Below are 18,925 nucleotides of genomic sequence, written 5' to 3' on the forward strand. Positions count from 1 at the left end.
GATAAAAATCACTACTAGCAGCATAAAAAAAAATCACAATATGTCTCAGCAAAACAACTAATATCAAAAAGCATCTTAAAAAATTGTTGCGTCCCAGTATATTTCCTATATTTTAAAGTAACAGTTGAGCCGAGGATGCCCTCAACTAAAAAAGATATATGTCAGGTCAATGACTGCTTTATTAAAATAAAGTAGTTTCAATCCAAATGGTAAAATGATTTTTTTTACTAAATTTACTAAAGTCTTAGATGCTTTTTTTTCTTTATTTGCTTGCAACACAGTGACATTAATATAGTAATTTTTGATTGTGTATTGAAAAGTGAAGAGCGTATTTGTTTCCTCAAACATTGTCACAGTGATGGACTACAAATCACTGATTCATCACTAGATGAAATGATTCTGCTGAGTTCATTTCTGTGTTGAGGAACATGTGCAGAGGTCTCCCCCCCCCCCCCCTCTCTTGACAGTTCTCCTTATAATTATGAAACAAACGTTTGTATAGGAGTGCCTTGCTTTATGATGATATAAATTGCCTTTGTTAGACAACATTTAGTCCAAGCAGGACTTATTTAGTCCAAATGAAAACAATTATGTTATGGTGATTCAGCATGCCCAAAAGTCCATGAAATACAACATCCTCATACACCAAACGCCTATTCACTCATTGACAAGAAGGTGGATGAAAAGGATAGTCCCAATTAGCTGTCCAGCACCAATGTCCTCTCATGATACAGAAAAGACTCTGCAAGGGGTGATGTCAGCACAACGGGAATGCAGGAGACTAGCCAACTTGGGTAGTGCTGGATTACCATTCTTGCACCTGGAAAGAGCACCAATGAGGAGCCCAGATGATGCATATAGGTGAGTAAAACACAGTTAAAAGGGGTTTAAAAAAAAACCCAGGGGAGTGGGAGAAAGGGTGACATTTTTGTCTAAGGATGGGCTTTAAATTGATAAGCAATATGGTAATAGCTGTGTCATATAACACCATTATAGAAACTGGAAGAAGCCCTTAAGAGATAACTGTTTGCACATGTATTTTTTAATATTTACATAAAACTAATATAGCTGTAAAAGAAAACAATGGTGTTAGATCCACTTTTAAAATGGAGAATAAAACACTTTAATAACTTGCTAATAAAAGCATTTAAAGAACCATGATGCAAATGAAGACAACATGTTATCATAGCCTAGATGACAGTTGGAATGTATTTGCTTTAAAGCATGTGACAATTAACACCATGCTGCAACACTAAAAATGATCTATCCTATTATTCTGATAGGTAAATGTAACTGTTACTTCACTTTGTCCAGCCAATAAAAAGGATGGAGACCAGAAAGCTGTTGTTGGGTGGCTGTAACTCCCTATGTTCCTGGCCAATATTCCATTTCTACAGCTGAGGCTCCTACAGCTGCTGTACATACTGTACAAGAAGGGCAGTGTGAAAGAACAATTTGACTAAAGATAAGGTTTTACCTTTCTTTACTGGCAGCACATGGTTTGTCAATTTCAATGCAGCTAATTTGGCTAAAACTACATATCCTTTCAAGATTAAAATATAGGCAAATCTGCAAATTTGTGCAATAAGCTTAAATTACCCACATTTGACTATTTCCAAACAAGCTCTTGTACTTTTTCTGATACATTAGAATAACATGAAAATATTCTGTCCAGCATAATAGCTCTTCTATAAGCACACTTCAAGTCAGGTGTGAATGAGGCTTGGATATTGACTCCTGGCACGGGTAAAAAAGAAAACTTCCTCTGAGTGGTCTATATTGATTTCAAGGATTGTAACACACTTTGTAGCAGAGTCCTACCTTTTTTTGCTCTAAAGATATACTGTATTTTTCGCTCTATAAGATGCACTTTTTTCCCCCAAAAAAATGAGGGGAAATGCCTGTGCGTCTTATGGAGTAAATACTGACCAGCCGTCGCAGTGTTACAATGTCAGGCATCTCCCCTCTCCTTTCCCCGCTATGTCTTCTGGGTCCTGTAGGCTGGCAAGGGTTCATGTCACTGGTGCACGCGCAGTGATGATTTTTCTTCCCTGCTTGATAGTGATGTCAGATCGAATGGGCGATACAGGAGGCCGGCATCTTCAGCGTGCAATTTGTGTACATGGCGACAGGTGTCTAGTCATTCTCAGGTCTTTCTTTATCAGACTGCACCTGCAGTACTGTGCTCACAGCTTGCATGGTGAATTTGTTATAAGATGGTAATATTTCCTATGAACTGTATATAGACTGAATTTGGTGACAGGGGGATATTTGTTTGCTGCCTGGAAGCTATCTGGCACACCTGATAGATGCCTATTTTTAGGCATCAGCTTTGATTGGTTGTGATTGGTTGTGTAATTTTCAAACTATAGTATATTAATTGGGGATGTGGGCATCCTCTCCGGTACTCCAAATCAGCAGTATTTGGTGCAGAATATTTTTTTTTTCTTGTTATCCTCCTCTAAAACCTAGGTGTGTCTTATGGTCAGGTGTGTCTTATGGATCGAAAAATATGGTAGCTACTGGTTTCACCATGTCCTTTATAGATCTTAATGGGAGGGTCTGGTTCATTATAATCACCTGGAAAATCTACAGCATCAGCATCCATTTAGAAATATTTATTCCCTTCAGAATATCTCACCAGAACTGAAATTCCTATTGCAGGGGGTGACAAAAATATGAGTTCTATGTTAGTACAGACTACTGGAAAAATCAGCGAGTCAATCAGACAAGCAAGAAATTACATTTCTAGGTTACACCAATGGTGAAAAGAATGCCTTCAGGTTGCCATATTGCAGTAAATCTAACAGAAAAATACAGAAGTTGCAGAAAGGTAACTTTAATAACATAAAATTGCAATATAGCTTTTGTCTAGCAATTGTTTGTGCTATAATTTTACAAGTATAACGTTTTTGGTTACGGGTTTAGGTTAAATTTAAGGGTTAATGTAGGTAGGTTTCGGTTTTAATTTAGAGTAGGATAGATACATTTATTGTATAGCTTAAGGTTTAGGTCAAAGATTATGGTGTTATAAATTAATTTTCAGATGTGATAACATTTGTCTCAAACAAAACTAGCATACCAGTTTAATTTTTGCTGAAACAGCCACCTTGTTTCTATATTATACAAATGTTAAGGAACTACCTTCTGTGAGAGAAACAGAAGTTAACTGACAACTTCTAATCGTTTAAAAAAAAAAAAAACATGTTTTCGATTTTTTTTTTATTTCAACATTTGAATTGGTTTATATTTCACCTTCTATACATTGTATTGAGCCGTATAAAAGCAGCTATTTTCAGATTAAATGTCAAATGCACATGCTAACGAAAATAAAAACGATTACATTCAAAGCCTCTATAATGAAAACTAGTGCAACACTCACATACATGCTGGTTATACTTATAAGAAACAGATTAGGAAAATAAATATTTCTAACATGTCAACTTTGACAAAAAAAATCTGTTAAATAATATAATCTAGCTATATACTTCATGTTTTAAAAATAATTTTAATATGTATATACAAATTATATATTTATTTAAAGCTCCTGAGACAAGCATCAACAATTTAAATTCCTGTACCTAACAAAAGACAATTAGTAGCCATTTTAATTTGAATGTTTGGTAAAAGGCAGCCCATCTCATTAATACGAATGTTGCCATTTTTACAGATGACCAACTTAAGGGTCCGTTCACACCGACTCAGATCCGACTTCAGGTCGCCCCTAGTCGCCTCAGGTCGGACAACATTTAAAAATCAATGTAAGTGAATGAGAGCCGTCTTAATGCACATTACTGAAGTCGCTCCGACTTCAGAAAAGGTTCCTGTACTACTTCCATCTGACTTGTAGGCGACCGGTACCCATTGATTTCAATGGAGGTCGCCTTGAAGTCGGATCTCCGTCTATACGGAGGCGACTCTGACAGAATTATAAGCTCTCAAGAGGGAACTCCACGCCAAATTTATGACAAAAAATTTGGCGTGGGTTCCCCCTCCGAGAGCATACCATCTGATAAGGACTGTGACATCATAATGGACGGGGACATCATCCGGTGATGTCCCTATATAAGTCGCTGCACGCCGTGTTTTCTGTCATAGTGAGCGGAGACAGCGGCGAGGCAACATCTCGAGAAGAGAAGAACAGAAGATGGCGGCGGCGTCGGCAGCGGCGACAGAAGACTGGTCCACCGCTTGTAAAAGAGCTAGAAGAAGGCGCGGTGGCCCGGCAAGAAGAACCGAAGAGGGGGACAAGACCCTCGAAGACGGAAGAAGAGGGCGGCGGCGAAGAAGAATGCCGGGCTCCTTCGCTAGTAAAAGAGCTAGCAGAAGATAGCGGAGGAGTCCGGCGAGAAAACCCCCGGGGCTGTGCAATAAACTATTATAACCCTGTGTTGTGTTTTTTTTTTACATTTTTTTTCACAGGTGAATGGGTAGGGGTACGTTGTACCCCATACTCATTCCCATAGGGTGGAGGGCTAGGATCCGGGGGCCCCCTTATTAAAGGGGGCTCCCGGATTGCGATAAGCCCCCCGCCCGCAGACCCCGACAACCAACGGCCAGGGTTGTCGGGAAGAGGCCCTTGTCCTCATCAACATGGGGACAAGGTGCTTTGGGGTGGGGGGCCGCGCCAGACCTAAGGGCCTGGTATGCTCTCGGAGGAGGAACCCACGCCAAATTTTTTGTCATAAATTTGGTGTGGAGTTTCCCCATTGAGAGCTCATTCTCTGATTGGCCGCGGCAAAAGTCGCCTGGCCTGGGGCGACTTAAAGTCGTGTTGTAAGTCGCCCCAAGTCATGTTCAGGTCGTGTCCAAGTTGCCTCCAAAAGTTGTGTTGAAAGTCGTGTTGCCCCTGTGGGAACACCCTTACAAAAGTTATATTATATCAATATTAATAGAAGCCTATCCTCTGCAGATTCTCAGCTAACTTCTGTAGGTTATAAAGAACTGAAACTGACATTTTTATTTCCTGTTAAATAAATCTAGTGGTGAACACAGCCTTTTCCAGACACTAAATATTAGATTTGGTAATAATAGTGCATTATTTGTGTTACTATAACACAAACTATATAAAACTGAAAAAAAATATTAAAGACATAATCTTCCCTGGCCAAAAAATGTGTTTTGTTCTTTCCATGTCCTATATGAACACCTACTTTTTTAAATTTTATAACTTTATGCTAGCAAGGTAATCAAGGAAATAAAGCAGTATTTGTGGCAACATTTCAGAATTTAAATGAAAAAGGGGTTAAGTAAGCATTACAGTATGGTAAAAGGTTCAGATATATATTTTATAAATGTACATGCCTACTACCACTATACCTAGAGCAGACCAGCTGTTGGTATGAGGCAAGACAATGCCAACTTATTCTGAATTGTAATCAAAACTTCAACAAGGACACCACCCTAGATCTAGTAGTACTTAAGTTTATTTTGGTGATTAAATCAATATTGTTTAAATAAGAAATGTATTATAGAAGAGAACCCTAACATTCACGAATTAGAAAAAAAAATGTAACTTAAAAAAAATTAAGGTAACCTGTCACAATTTGGAGGAGCACATAATTGCAACCCTACATATGATGTCCATACGTATAATTTCCATGATAAAATGACTAACAGCTTTTACAACTGTCAATACCATGATTGTTGCCTGTAGTCTTTTCATGAGTGGTTCCATATGTACATTTTACTTTGTATGTGGATAAAAAGAAAACAAACAGCCACTATTAGCTAAAAATCTACTATCTCTAATTAAGTCCTTTGCAGGCCTGAATCTTCTCACAGCAAAATGTGCAGTTCACACAAGAGACCAACAAAAATACAAGTTAGTTATTTCTCTTATATGTCATTACAAAACTTGCAGGTCTTCTATGCAATTCGACATACTCCAGACTTAGCCGAGTTGTCATTAGCTGTGGAATTTCTTCTGACATCATTTAATTCTGCATTTATTTCATCATAAATGCCAGTCTCAATCATTTCCTCCTGCCATGGTATAGGGATATTGCCTGAAGCAAACTCATCAAAGAACTTCTTGTCATTTTCTTCAACGACGACCCCTTTAACTGTTGAAAACGCCCCCACATCCTGAATATCCTTTGCATAGACAGTTCTGGAGTCAGGGGTGAAAGGTGGTGGAAGAATACCTTTAAATGTAAACAAAAAAAAGATTAGGAACAAAACACTAGTATAAGATAACAGCTGTAAATATCTACTTGTCAAAAGATGTAAGAAACCCAGTAGGAAAACAAAACTCAAACCTACCCTGCTGCATTATATGTCTGCCCTTTCCTTAAAGAGGAAGTAAACCCTGATGAGTTTACTTCTTCTTTGTCTCCCTGCAAAGGTAAAGCATAATGGGCTACCATGCATTGCATAGTAGCCCATTGTGTGTCACTTACCTGACACAGGAGCCAGCGATGTCACCGCTGTCCCCTGTAGTATGGAGCATCCATCTTCTTCCGGGTGTCGCTCCTCCGGCCACTCACAGCGCCTGATGCAGAGATGACGTCTCTCCCACGCATGTGCACGGGAGCCGCCACTAATGGCATATCACCGTTAGCAGCGGCATGCTGATAACAGCGATATTGCGTCTGTACGCCGCTGTCTACAGCACATCCGCTGTAGACAGCTGTGACTGTCTTTTAGTAAATATCTCCTAAACCGTGTAGGTTTAGGAGGTATTTCTTGGACCTACAGGTAAGCCTTAATCTAAGCTTACCTGTAGGTCAAAGTGGTTTGTAAGGGTTTACAACCACTTTAATTTATTCTCCCCACTACTCCAAAGACATGTTGGTAGGTTAATTGGCTTCTGTCCAAAAATTGCCTTAGTATATTAATGTGAGTTGGCGACGTTGGATTGTGGGCTCCTTATGTGTGGGGACCAATGTGTGTGTGGTGCACTGCGTAATTTGACAGCGATAAACCGGTACCTTAATCAAATAATATATAATGGAGGAGCATCTTGATGAGATGCAATGTGCAGGGATAGGGACAATTGTGGACACTCACTCAGGTTGAACTGGATGGACTGGTGACTTTATTCAACTTTACTAACTATGTAACTGTGTAACATATTTAAGCTTGCACAAGGCTTATCAAGTCCCCCCCCCCCCTCACCAAACATGACCATGCTCTTGCCAAGCATTGCACTGTGGGAGGCAGGAAGCCTGTAGGTGTACTCCATGCTCCATACCCATATTCATACCCATAAGTAGCAAGTATTTGTTCTGGTGTTGGGCAAACAAGGTAGAAGTGAGATCTGGGGCCTCATGGTAGCTGCAATGCAAAGGCAGGTATAATTTTGGATTAGCCATACAAAGAAGTTTGAGATAACTTATTCTCATGTGCTCCATACCACACCATTCATACTGTGTTTGTTCACTACCAAATCACACACATGCACACACTTGCAAAACATTAAAACTGGCTGCTAAATGAAGTGTGACAAAGACAGCAGCAATGACAGCAGCTTGTGCACTGACCCTCGCATACCTGCACCTGGGCTATTGGGAGCAGACACAGGTGTATAGCATGTGTGGGTTTGGTGAGCATGTTCTCATGTGGATTCCCTGCGTAGCTGATGTGCTGGTGGCAAGGAAGGGGGGGACCCCGGACAGTTGATTCATTTCACTGATGACCTAAATTGTAACAATAGTAACAAATACAGTAATGAAGGAAGTGATTTCCCAGATCTTCAGATTAAAATGGATGTCACGGTTTTAAAAACGAACACTTTCAAAAATATCCATGACAGGAAATACGCTTTTCTGTGCCGCCATTGTTCATCCTTGGCCCCTCAAGTTTCATTTATCCCGGTGCTGGATATGTTCAATGGCCATACAATGATGCCTGTGCATTTACAAAACAGTTTTTCATACACGCTTTTATATACTCTCTGGTCTGCCTATGCATTAGCTTGAAAAGACAACAAGGGGAAGGAGGGGCACATGAACATATATTGTTTTTGTTAAAAAAAAAAGACTATGATGAGTATGTCCTGTTGAAGTCCTGACACCTGTAACAAACCGCTTTTAATGACATCATGCAAGACCGCTCTGAATGTATACCAGCTGTTATTAGGAACTTGACCAACAAAAAGGGGATGATAGTGTGAGCCAGGGTTCACTGTCTGTATCCACAGATGGAATCCATGCCATAGTTGGATTGCTTCAAATTGCTGTTTATGTATTCAGCATCCTTGGGCAATCCTTATGTTCAATACCTTTTCTATTCCTTGGCTGCTAATGCATATACTATATTGAGCTGTGTTTCACTGATACAAGAAGTGTGTTACTGGCCAGGTCATAAGGTGAAAACAGAGGAGAAAAGCCTGAAAATAGAAAACAAATGCATAAACCACATCTAATGATTGGTAAGCTGCAATATACAGTAAAATCTTGGATTGCTAGCATAATTCGTTCCAGAAGCATGCTTGTAATCCAAAGCCACTTCTATATCGAAGCGAATTTCGCCATAAGAAATAACAGAAACTCAAATGATTCGTTCCACAACCATTTATTCATAGGTCCTTCAGTTTATAGTCCATATACAAAGATTATAGCAATGTGCCCAGGTTGTGTAACCATAAACTGTCTATCCACAAATGGAAGCCTGCACAAGGGGATTAGAAGCAAAATCCAGCAGGAGCTACAGAGTGTAAAAGAGAAGAGAGGCGCCTCTAAATGTAGCAATAGGTTGTTAAATGTTGTACTGTACCTTACACTTATGCCCTGTACACACAATCGGACTTTACGACGGAAAATGTGCTATCAGATCTTGTTGTCGGAAAATCTGATCATGTGTGGGCTCCATCTGATTTTTTCCGTCTGAATTTCTGACACACAAAGTTTGAGATCAGCATCTAAAATTTTCCGACAACAAAATCTGATTGTTTAAATTCCGATCATATGTAGACAATTCCGACGGACAAAGTGCCACGCATGCTCAAAATAAATTAAATAAAAAATCTGACGGATTTTGTAGTGGGAATGTCCAACCGTGTGTATGGGGAATTAGAGGCGCCTCTCTTCTCTTTAATGCCCCATACACATGGCTGGACTTTCCGACAACAAAATCCATCAGATTTTTTATGACGGACTTTGGCCCAAACTTATCTTGCATACACATGGTCCAACAAAGTTGTCGTAAAATCCGATTGCTCCGAGCGCAGTGACGTAGAACACGTACGACGGGACTATAAACGGGCCAGTAGCCGATAGTTTTCCTCTCGTAATTTATTCTGAGCATGCGTGGAACTTTGTTCATCGGAATTGTCTACACACGATCGGAATTTAAACAATCAGAATTTTTTGTTTGAAAATTTTAGATCCAGTTCTCAAACTTTGTGTGTCAGAAATTCCCACGGAAAAAGTCAGAGGGAGCCCACACACGATAGGATTTTCCGACAACACAATCCGATCACACATGTTCCGTTGGAAAGTCCGACCACGTGTACAGGGCATTATACTCAGTTGTAACATGAAGCTACTTGTAAATCAAGTTAAAATGTATTTAAAATTTTTGCCTGTCTTGCAAAACGCTCTCAAACCAAGGTTTTACTGTAATTCATTTTTGGTTTGTGGTTTAATACAGCTTTAAGATTGTTGCAGCAAATAACATATGCATTATAGCCATAAACTATCATTGCAAATGCAGTATGTAGAAAGATGTCATCTGCTGAGGGGTGTATCCGCCAACAAGTGATAGAAGCTGAACTTTAGGCAGATAGTAAAAGGCCCAAATAATACAGCTCTGTAATTAAGACACAGTTAACATTTTTTTTTGTAAATTTACAGATGGTTTGTAAAAAAATAAGGGTTTTGCTGCTCTTCATAAGTCAGTCGACTGAAGCAACATCAGACGAAAAGTCCCCTCCACATCGCATGACTCACAAAATGCGAGATCTCAATTGAACTAAATCATCTGGCTCTGGAACTACACATGCGCAGTGTTTATGTACTAGAAGAGGGGACTTTCTGAAATCCATTGGAGCAGCAGCTCTGTACCAGCCTCTTGCAATCCCCAGTACACCTGAATTTAGACTGTGATAGGAAGAAGCAGCACAGGGAGCCATTCCATAGTGCTGCTGTGTGCATGTGCTCAGGGCCGTCTTTAAGGCAGGGCAAAAGGGGCAGTTTCCCTGGGCCCTGTCATTGTTGTGGGGCCCAAAGCAGCTGCCTCATACTTGCCAACTATCCCAGTTTACATTCCCTTGTCCCTTGAGGTTTTAGTCCTGTTGTTGTGTACAGACGACTCATCTGCAGACCCTGTGTTTACATGTAAATAACCAGCATTCATATGTAAATAGCAGTGACATGCATATGTAAATAGCTGAGGCCAACAGCATTGATATGTAAATAAGGCAGCATTCATATGTATATCATGCCCCCTGCAGTGAGGAGATGATGTGCTGCAGCAACCAGTGAGTAGTATTACTGTGCAGTAATCTCTAGCAGCCAATCAACAAGCCGAAATCATGTGCTGTAACCTCTAGCAACTAATCAGTGAGCCTTAAGGAGTGCTTTAACCTCTAGCAACCAGTCAGTAAGCAGTAATGATATGCTGTAACCTCTGGCAACCAATCGCAATCGCTGCCTGATCTGATACAGTAAACTGATTTTAAGTCTAGCTGCTATTTATTGTATGTCTCAGAGAAGGTGGAGAGCAAAATTGCATGGGGGGGAGGGGGGCCCTAAGAAATTTTTTGCCCAGGGCCCAATTAATATTAAAGACGGTCCTGCATGTGCTAACATGGAACATACCGATAGGTGGAGAGAGCAGAGAGACAGAGATTACCTCATATAACCTCAGCTTCTCCTTTCACTGTCTAATCACAGGGTGCAGAAGGGACAATAGCTCTAAATGTTACATAACTGCAGCAAAGGAAAATCCAATTTTGGCCCTGCCATGCAGGGCTGTGCTGTGCAGCAGAGCTGTGTAATTTTCAGGACTGGATAGACAGAAACACATCTCCTCTGGTAGGTAAAACTGCTGCCATATTTCTATTTATCTATGTATTCAGATGTCTGCCTGAAGTTCAGCTTTAAACGTAGGTAAAATCTAAAATAAGGTTATTACATGACATACAGCATCTTGTTAAAGCAACCAAGGTGTATTCCATTATAATAGCAAGACTTGTGTACAAGACTTACCAGCTTCAAGCTTCCTCCAGTTTATTTCTCTAAAGAAAGGAACTACTCGCAGGTCATTACAATTTCCATTTCTATACCCAAGCCGTTTCTTGGGATCTTTCTCCAGTAAGGCTTCACAGAATGATTTGCACTCATCACTAAACTTCTCTGTGTATGTCACTGCATCGTTTATGACTCGGCTCTTTAAGTCCTTGGGTTCAACCTAATATAACAATTAACAAATGCAAATAATAAACCATTATTCTACTAAATCAAATGCAAGTGTATGGTCTTTCATGGGGAATACTTAAAGTAATACTTATTTTTTATTTAAAAAAAAAAAAAAAACAGGTTATACTTACCTGCTTGGTGCAGTGGTTTTGTACAGAGTTGCCCAGGTCCTCCTATTTTTGGGTCCCTCATCGGAACTCCTGGCCCCTCCCGCCAGCCAAGTGCCCCCACAGAAAGCAGCTTGCCGCTGCTCTGTCTGTTCATTCATACATGGAGCCACTGCTGGGCCCTGTCCCCTCTCTCTCCTCATTGGCCTACTGACTTTGATTGACAGTAGTGGGAGTCATTGGCGCCCTGCTGCTGTCTCAGCCAATGAGAAGGCAAATCTCAGACAGCTGAGTCTCTTGCGCAACATCGCTGGATCAAATGGAGCACAGGTAAGTATTAGGGGGGCTGAGGGGGCTACTACACATAGAATGTTTTTTTATCTTAATGCACAGAATGCATTAAGATAAAGAAAAACCTTCTGACTTTAGAACCACATGGATTTATTGAGAATAGATTGTTTTCTCATAAAACCACTCTATGTCATTTTCCTTTTTTTTCTGATTTACTAAGGGAGATGCACCCAGCTCCTCTAATGATGTCACTGTGCCTACAGAGAATAATTGCTTCTAGTAATAATAACCGGGAAACTCTAAAGTTTTTACTCTGATTTCAATATCAACATACAGTACATGTATATTATATTTGTGAAGTGTTCAGGACTGGGCTCAGCCCTTCCTTCTCTAAGCTGGCCACTCAGCTGTCGGCTAATTGCCAGCTTCTACCTCTCCAATAATGACTCACCTGTTGATGATATACTGCTCGTCAGTCCTGCCTACTTAAGCCGTCCAGCCCAGATGATCTCTGCCTTCACCTTGGTCACATGTCTAGAGACACTCTCCTGTGTTCCTGTTAAAGAGTTGCTTGGCTGACGTTCCTTCTGGCTCCAGATCCTGCTTGCTGTTCTACCTTGCTCATATCTGGCTTCCTGACATTTTGGCTTGTCTGACTTTCCTTTCCGGTTCCCGAACTCTGGCTATGTTTTTAAATTTACTCTGTTTAACTTTTTATTATTAAACAAGTGTGATTTAACTGTACTTCTGTCTCAGTCTGATTCATGGTTTCTGACAGTAGGCGAAGGCCATGAATTCAGAAGATGCCGTAAATCCACTTGTTGGTAATAGTTTTATCAGATTGGATGAGCAGGATCACCGCATCAGTTGATCAGTTTGCCAAGGCATTACAAACACTCCTGAGTCGCACAGCTCACCTGGAATCTCCCACTGTGGCTGCTCTGGTACAACCTGTGTTGCAGGCTGTCCCTGCTGCTGCTTCATTCTCTGTGCAGGCACCCGCCTTGAGTGTTACCTCTATAAGAGGTATGTCTGGTTCCGCTCCGCTTCTCCAGCGATTTGGGGGCGATCCAATCCAATGCAGAGGGTGTCTAAACTAGGTTGAGATGTACTTTGAGATGCTGCCCCAGGTGTTTCCCATGGACAGAAGCAAAGTAGGTTTTGTGATATCTTTGCTTTCTGAGAGAGCTTTGTCCTGGGCAAACCCTCTATGGGAGACGCAAGAACCTGAGTTTGAGTTATCCTGAGTTTGTGGCTTCTTTTAAAAGGGTATTTGACGTTCCCACATGCTCCACTTCTGCTGCCAAGTGCCTCATGTCCATCAGAGTACAAGAACTTTTGCAGACTACACCATTGAATTCCGTACTCTGGCAGCAGAGGTTGCTTGGAACAATGAGGCCCTCATGGCTGCTTTTTCTCATGCTCTCTTGGATACCATCAAGGATGAGATAGCAGCCCGAGATATACCCACTGAGCTGGAGAAGTTGATCACATTTGCCATCCTTGTTGACTTCCTTTTAAGGTGCGCTTGCAGAAGCCTCCTGTGCATTTGCCTCCAAACTTTGCAGTCCCACCCTTGCCTCCTTCACCTACCGTGCCTCCTGGTAGAGTCAGTCTGTGAAGATGAACCCATTCACTTGGGCTTTACACATCACTCTGTGGATGAGAGAACCCATAGGAGGAGGGAGAGATTGTGCCTTTTTTTGTGGCCAGGCAGGCCACTTTTTAAAGTGTTGTCCTACCCGTCCAGGGAACGCCCGAAACTTGAGGTCCTGTCACAGACAGACCTTAGGTGCTGTTGTTTCATCCCCAGTTATCCAGAAGGATAAGTCCATGGTTTTGGTCGAGATACAGGCTCTAATCAACTCTGGGGCTCCAGGCCTGTTCATTGGTGCTGCCTTTGTATCAAAACACTTGATTCCGCTGCAGCTGCATGACACTCCCTTTGCCATTGAGGCTATTGACGGGAGACCTCTACAGCCTGCCCATGTGACTCATATGACTGTTCAGTTGTGTTAGGCAAGGTCTTGTGCACCTCTTTACTCTCCTCCCTGCCAGAGGAGTACTGTGATTTTAGCGTTATCTTTGACAAAGGTCAAACCGGTAGTTTGCCTCCACACCGGTCATATGATTGCACAATTGACATTCAACCTGGTGCCATACCCCCTCGTGGCCGAGTTTACCCTTTGTCAGTGTTGGAGGATAAGGCCATGGAGGAATACATTGCAGACGCACTTTCTCAAGGTTTCATCCATAAATCTTCATCTCCTGCTGGTGCTGGTTTCTTCTTTGTGAAGAAGAAGAGTAGTGAACTGAGACCTTGTATTGATTATAGGGGACTCAATCGTTTGAAGATTAAGAATGCCTATCCAATTCCGTTGATTACAGAGTTATTTGACCACCTCAAGGGAGCAACGGTTTTCACAAAGCTTGATTTGAGAGGGGCATACAATCTTGTGAGGATTATGGAGGGCGACGAGTGGAAAACTGCGTTTAATACCAGAACAGGCCATTATGAGTACCTCGTAATGCCTTTTGGCCTTTGTAATGCCCCAGCAGTTTTCCAGGAATTAATGATGTCCTCCAAGATTTGTTGCAGTTATGTGTGGTGGTTTATCTCATAGATATCCTCATATTTTCCAAGTCCCTGGAGAGCCACCACACAGAACATTCTCTTTTGTAAATTGGAGAAGTGCTAATTTCATCGTGAACAGGCTAAATTCGTGGGTTATGTAATTTCCACTGCTGGATTTTCGATGGACCCAGACAAACTTTCAGCAGTCCTACAGTGGCCCCGACCTGTGGGTTTACGCCCTCTGCACCCTGTCCTTGGCTTTGCCAACTATTATCGGAAGTTTATTTGTAACGTCTCTTCTCTGGTGAAGCCCCTGACTGATATCACCAGAAAGGATGGTAACCCACAGAATTGGTCTCCGGAGAGAGTTAAGATTCTCGAGGCTGCCTTTGTTTCTGCTACTGTGTTGGCACAACCTGAGCCTATGTTACCTTTTATCCTTGAGGTTGATGCTTCTGAGACCGGAGTTGGTGCCCTTCTGTCTCAATGTCCTACCTCTGAGAGCAATATGCATCCTTGTGGCTACTGTTCCAAGAAATTGTCACCTGCGGAGTGCTAATATGAGATTGGTGACAGAGAGCTGTTAGAGATCATTTTTGCCCTAAAAGAATGGAGAAATCTCCTCAAAGGTATCACTTTCCTGGTTCTCATTCTTATTGACCATAAGAATCTCACATTCTTGTCTGAGGCTAAACGCCTCTCTCCCAGAAGGGAGCGATGGGCTCTTTTCTTGTCTAGTTTCAACTACATTGTCTCATTCTTACCCGGTACCAAGAATATAAGGGGTGGAGCTTTGTCACAACAATTTTCCTCCACTTCCAAGATGGAGTTGGTTCCGGTTTCTGTGATTCCTCCTGATCGTATTCTGGCTACGGTTCGCACTAGTCTCACTTCTCCTTTGGGTGACAAAATTCTTGCTGCTCAGGTCCATGCTCCTCCTGAGAAACCTTGTGACCGCTACTTTGTCCCAGAGAGTTTCTGTACTGCCATTCTCCAGACTTACCATTTTCCCAAGGCTGCTGGCCACCCTGGGAGGAATTAACTCTTTCGGCCATTTCCCAACAATTCTGGTGGCCTAGTCTATGTGCTAATTTAACCGCCTTTGTAGCTGCCTGTTTTGTCTGTGCTCAGAGTAAGACTCCACGACACCTTCCAGTGGGCCGCCTACAACCCATACCCAATGGAGAAAGGCCCTGGACCCACATGTCTATGGATTTCACTGTGGAGTTACCCAACATCCAGGGCAACACAATTATACTTATGGTGGGTGATCGGTTCTCAAAAATGTCCCATTGTATTAAGAAGTTGCCCACTTCTAAAGAATTGGCTTCCATTTTTGCTTGGGAGGTCTTTCGCTTACATGGGCTACCCAAGGTGATTGTCTCGGACAGGGGTAGTCAGTTTGTGTCTCGGTTCCGGCGAGCCTTTTGTGTACAGTTGGGAATTCAGCTTGCTTTCTCCTCTGCGTATCATCCGCAGTCTAATGGGGCCGCAGAATGAGCCAATCAGTCCTTGGAGAAATTCCTATGTTGCTATATTTCTGACCATCATAACAACTGGTCAGACCTCTTACTGTGGGCAGAGTTTGCTCACAATAATGCCTTGAATTCTGCTTCCCGATTGTCCCCATTTATGGCGAACTATGGTTTCCAACCTTCCATGTTGCCTGACTCGTTTGTTCCGCAGAGTATTCCTGCATTAGAGGGACATCTCCGTGATCTTTGTTCCACTTGGGCACAAGTCCAGGAGGCTTTGTGACATGCTAATGTTAGGTACAGACTCCATGCTGACCGCAGACGCCTGCCTGCGCCTTCCTACCAGGTTCGGGACAGAGTCTGGCTGTCATCTAGCAACCTCCGACTTCGTGTTCCCTCTCTGAAGTTCTCTCAAATGTATTTCATGTCTCCTTATTAAAACCTTTGGTCTACAACCGTTTTACTACCTCGGTGCCTCATCCTTACGCTGTACAGGTTGAGAACCATGAGCAGTATGAAGTATAGTCCATTGTTGACTCCCGTAGGTTCCGTAGGCGCATACAGTACCTGGTGCAATATAAAGGGTACAGTCTGAGGGATGCTTTTGGGTCTCATCCTCGGACGTACATGCCCCTGTCCTCCGTGATTTCCATAGATGTTTTCCTCTCAAGCCTGGTGGTGCTCCGAGGGGGAGGGGTCATTGAGGAGGGGGTACTGTCAAGGCAGGGCTCATCCTAAGTTGGCTGCTCACCTTTGGGCTAATTTCCAGCTCCTATCTCTCCACAGTGACTCACCTGTTGATGATATGCTGCTCGTCAGTCCTGCCTACTTAAGCCGTCCAGCCCAGGTGATCTCTGCCTTTGCCTTGGTCCTATATATATATGGAGACGCTATCCTGTGTTCCTGTTAAAGATTTGCTTGGCTAACATTGCATCTGGCTCCAGACCCTGCTTTCTGTTCTATAACGCTCATCTCTGGCTCCCTGACATTTTGGCTTTTCTGACTATCCGTTCCAGTTTCTGAACTCTGGCTATGTTTTGACTATGTTTACTCTGTTTACCTTTTTTTTTATTACTATTAAATAAGTGTAATTTAACTGTACATCTGTCTCAGTCTGATTCATGGTTTCTGACAATATCACAGTTGCAAGCTATGCTGTGTGTATATATATATATATATATATATATATATATATATATATATATATATATATATATATGCATGCACCACAGTTAGCTAGTTGTACTGTGTCTTAAGCCAGTGGTTTCCAAACTATGGCCCGGGGGGGGGCCTGATGAAGCACTTTGCCTGCCTTTACCTAACCCTTAGGCCGCGTACACACGCGGGGACTGTTCACTCAACTTTGTCCGCTGAACAGTGTTTCGGCGGACAGTCCGCTCGTGTGTGGGCTTTCAGCGGACAGTTTCAGCGGACAGTCTGCTGAACAAAGTTTTTCGGAAATTCCGAAAAACTGTCCGCTGAAACTTTGTTTCAGCGAACAGTCCCCTCGTGTGAAGGCTTGTTCGTCAAACTAAGTTCCGCGCATGCTCAGAAAGGATTTACACGCCGAAGGTTGCATTGCAGTGTATAGGACGTCGTTTTCTAGTCCTGTCGTACGTGCCGTTCACGTCATCGCGCACGGTTTCAGCGGACTGTTCGTTCGTCGTGTGTGGGCAAGTCCGTCCATGCTAATTTTGAGCGGACTTTTCCGCTGAAACTGTTTGACGGACAAAGTTGAGCGAACAGTCCCCGCGTGTGTACGCGGCCTTATGGTATTGTTCCTCCCACTGATATGAGAAACCATTCTACCACTGACACCAACAATGGGGCACTATTCTTCCCCTTAATACTAAATGTGGTGATGTTTACTACCACTGATGTCAGGAAAATTTTCACTCCCGCTGTTCAGAGTAGCCAAGGCCCAGCTTATGCAAAGCCTGCTACCTATGATATAGGTTATAATTACTTGTACCACGCCATAAATTATAGTGGGTATAACCTGATGTGATGCTCAGAATTATAACCAAAAATAACTAAAACCTTATCTGGTATATAATAGATGTTAGTAAAATTCCTTTGATCGCTCTCATTGATGTCCTCCTCCGGAATTTGAATCTGTTTTTGACTACCATAATGCTAAGCATTTTTAATTAACATGCCTTATAACTACTTATAACAGTTATCACTGATGTAGTAAATAATAATAAATTTCTACAATTTCTGATCAATATGCAATTCCAGTGGCATTTCTAGAAGTTTATAACTGTACAGGACAGAAATGGATGAAATAGTGTTATTCAGCATAATCCCAGTGCAAGAAAATTGCCATAAATAGATATTTCTCTATTGCAGAAAGTGATAATACACAATTTTGCAGTAGAAGCATTAAAAGTAATATGCTAAGTTGTCTGAAATGCTATTTAGCATTAATTCTTAGAAGAAATTATTCATTACCTTCTCTCCTCGGGACCGAAATGGGCCACGTGCAGCAATCATTTCATAAAGAGTTACACCCAAGGAAAAGTAATCCACACAGAAATCATATTCTTCTCCGTTCAGCAATTCTGGAGCCATAAATCCTGTAAAGAAGATCTATGCAATAATATGGTACATGTGTAAATGCTGTACAATGTATTATATTGGGGTGTATTATTCAGAAACACTGGGGACATTGAAGTTACACAAATAAAAGACATTTGCTTTTTATTTTCCTATGTTATACAACTCAGCGACCCACAAAGCAAATTTCAAGAAATAAGAAAATAAAATTAAGCAACATCCAACCAATAATCATGAATATTTACATTACACATTAGCCTATTTTATATACGTATACAGTAATATTGGGAAACTATGCAAACATGACCTCTTAACATTGCCTATTCCTGTGCCTTTAGAGTGGCCATTACAGGACAGTAAAAATATTGCAGTGTTTACATTCAGTTTGCATGCAACCTACACTACATCTAGGGTGCCCACATGTCCCGGATTGCCCGGGACTATCCCATAATTGACATCTCTGTCCCTGGTCCAGGCACCTTCATGAAATGAAACTGACACTGGGAACATTCAGGAATTCATGGGACAGGGGCGGACTGAGCAGCCATAGCGGAG

The 18,925-nt window shown here is 41.9% G+C and overlaps 1 protein-coding gene across 1 annotated transcript in view; it reads right to left on the reverse strand.

Moving 5' to 3' along the window:
- Window positions 1-5,410: 5,410 nt before the first annotated feature.
- GRK1 (G protein-coupled receptor kinase 1) overlaps window positions 5,411-18,925 on the reverse strand; it is a 59,435-nt gene continuing 45,920 nt past the window's right edge. The window contains exons 5-7 of the mRNA XM_077482830.1: window positions 18,266-18,390; window positions 11,154-11,355; window positions 5,411-6,146 (exon numbers count right to left, since the gene is read on the reverse strand). Coding sequence (XP_077338956.1) covers window positions 5,869-6,146; window positions 11,154-11,355; window positions 18,266-18,390 — 605 coding nt within the window. The 3' untranslated portion in view covers window positions 5,411-5,868. The remainder of the gene's footprint in view (window positions 6,147-11,153; window positions 11,356-18,265; window positions 18,391-18,925) is intronic.

This window comes from Lithobates pipiens, unplaced genomic scaffold, assembly GCF_037356315.1.
Source record: "Lithobates pipiens isolate NorthernLeopardFrog02 unplaced genomic scaffold, aLitPip1_a1.2 Scaffold_16, whole genome shotgun sequence".
NCBI lineage: Eukaryota > Metazoa > Chordata > Amphibia > Anura > Ranidae > Lithobates > Lithobates pipiens.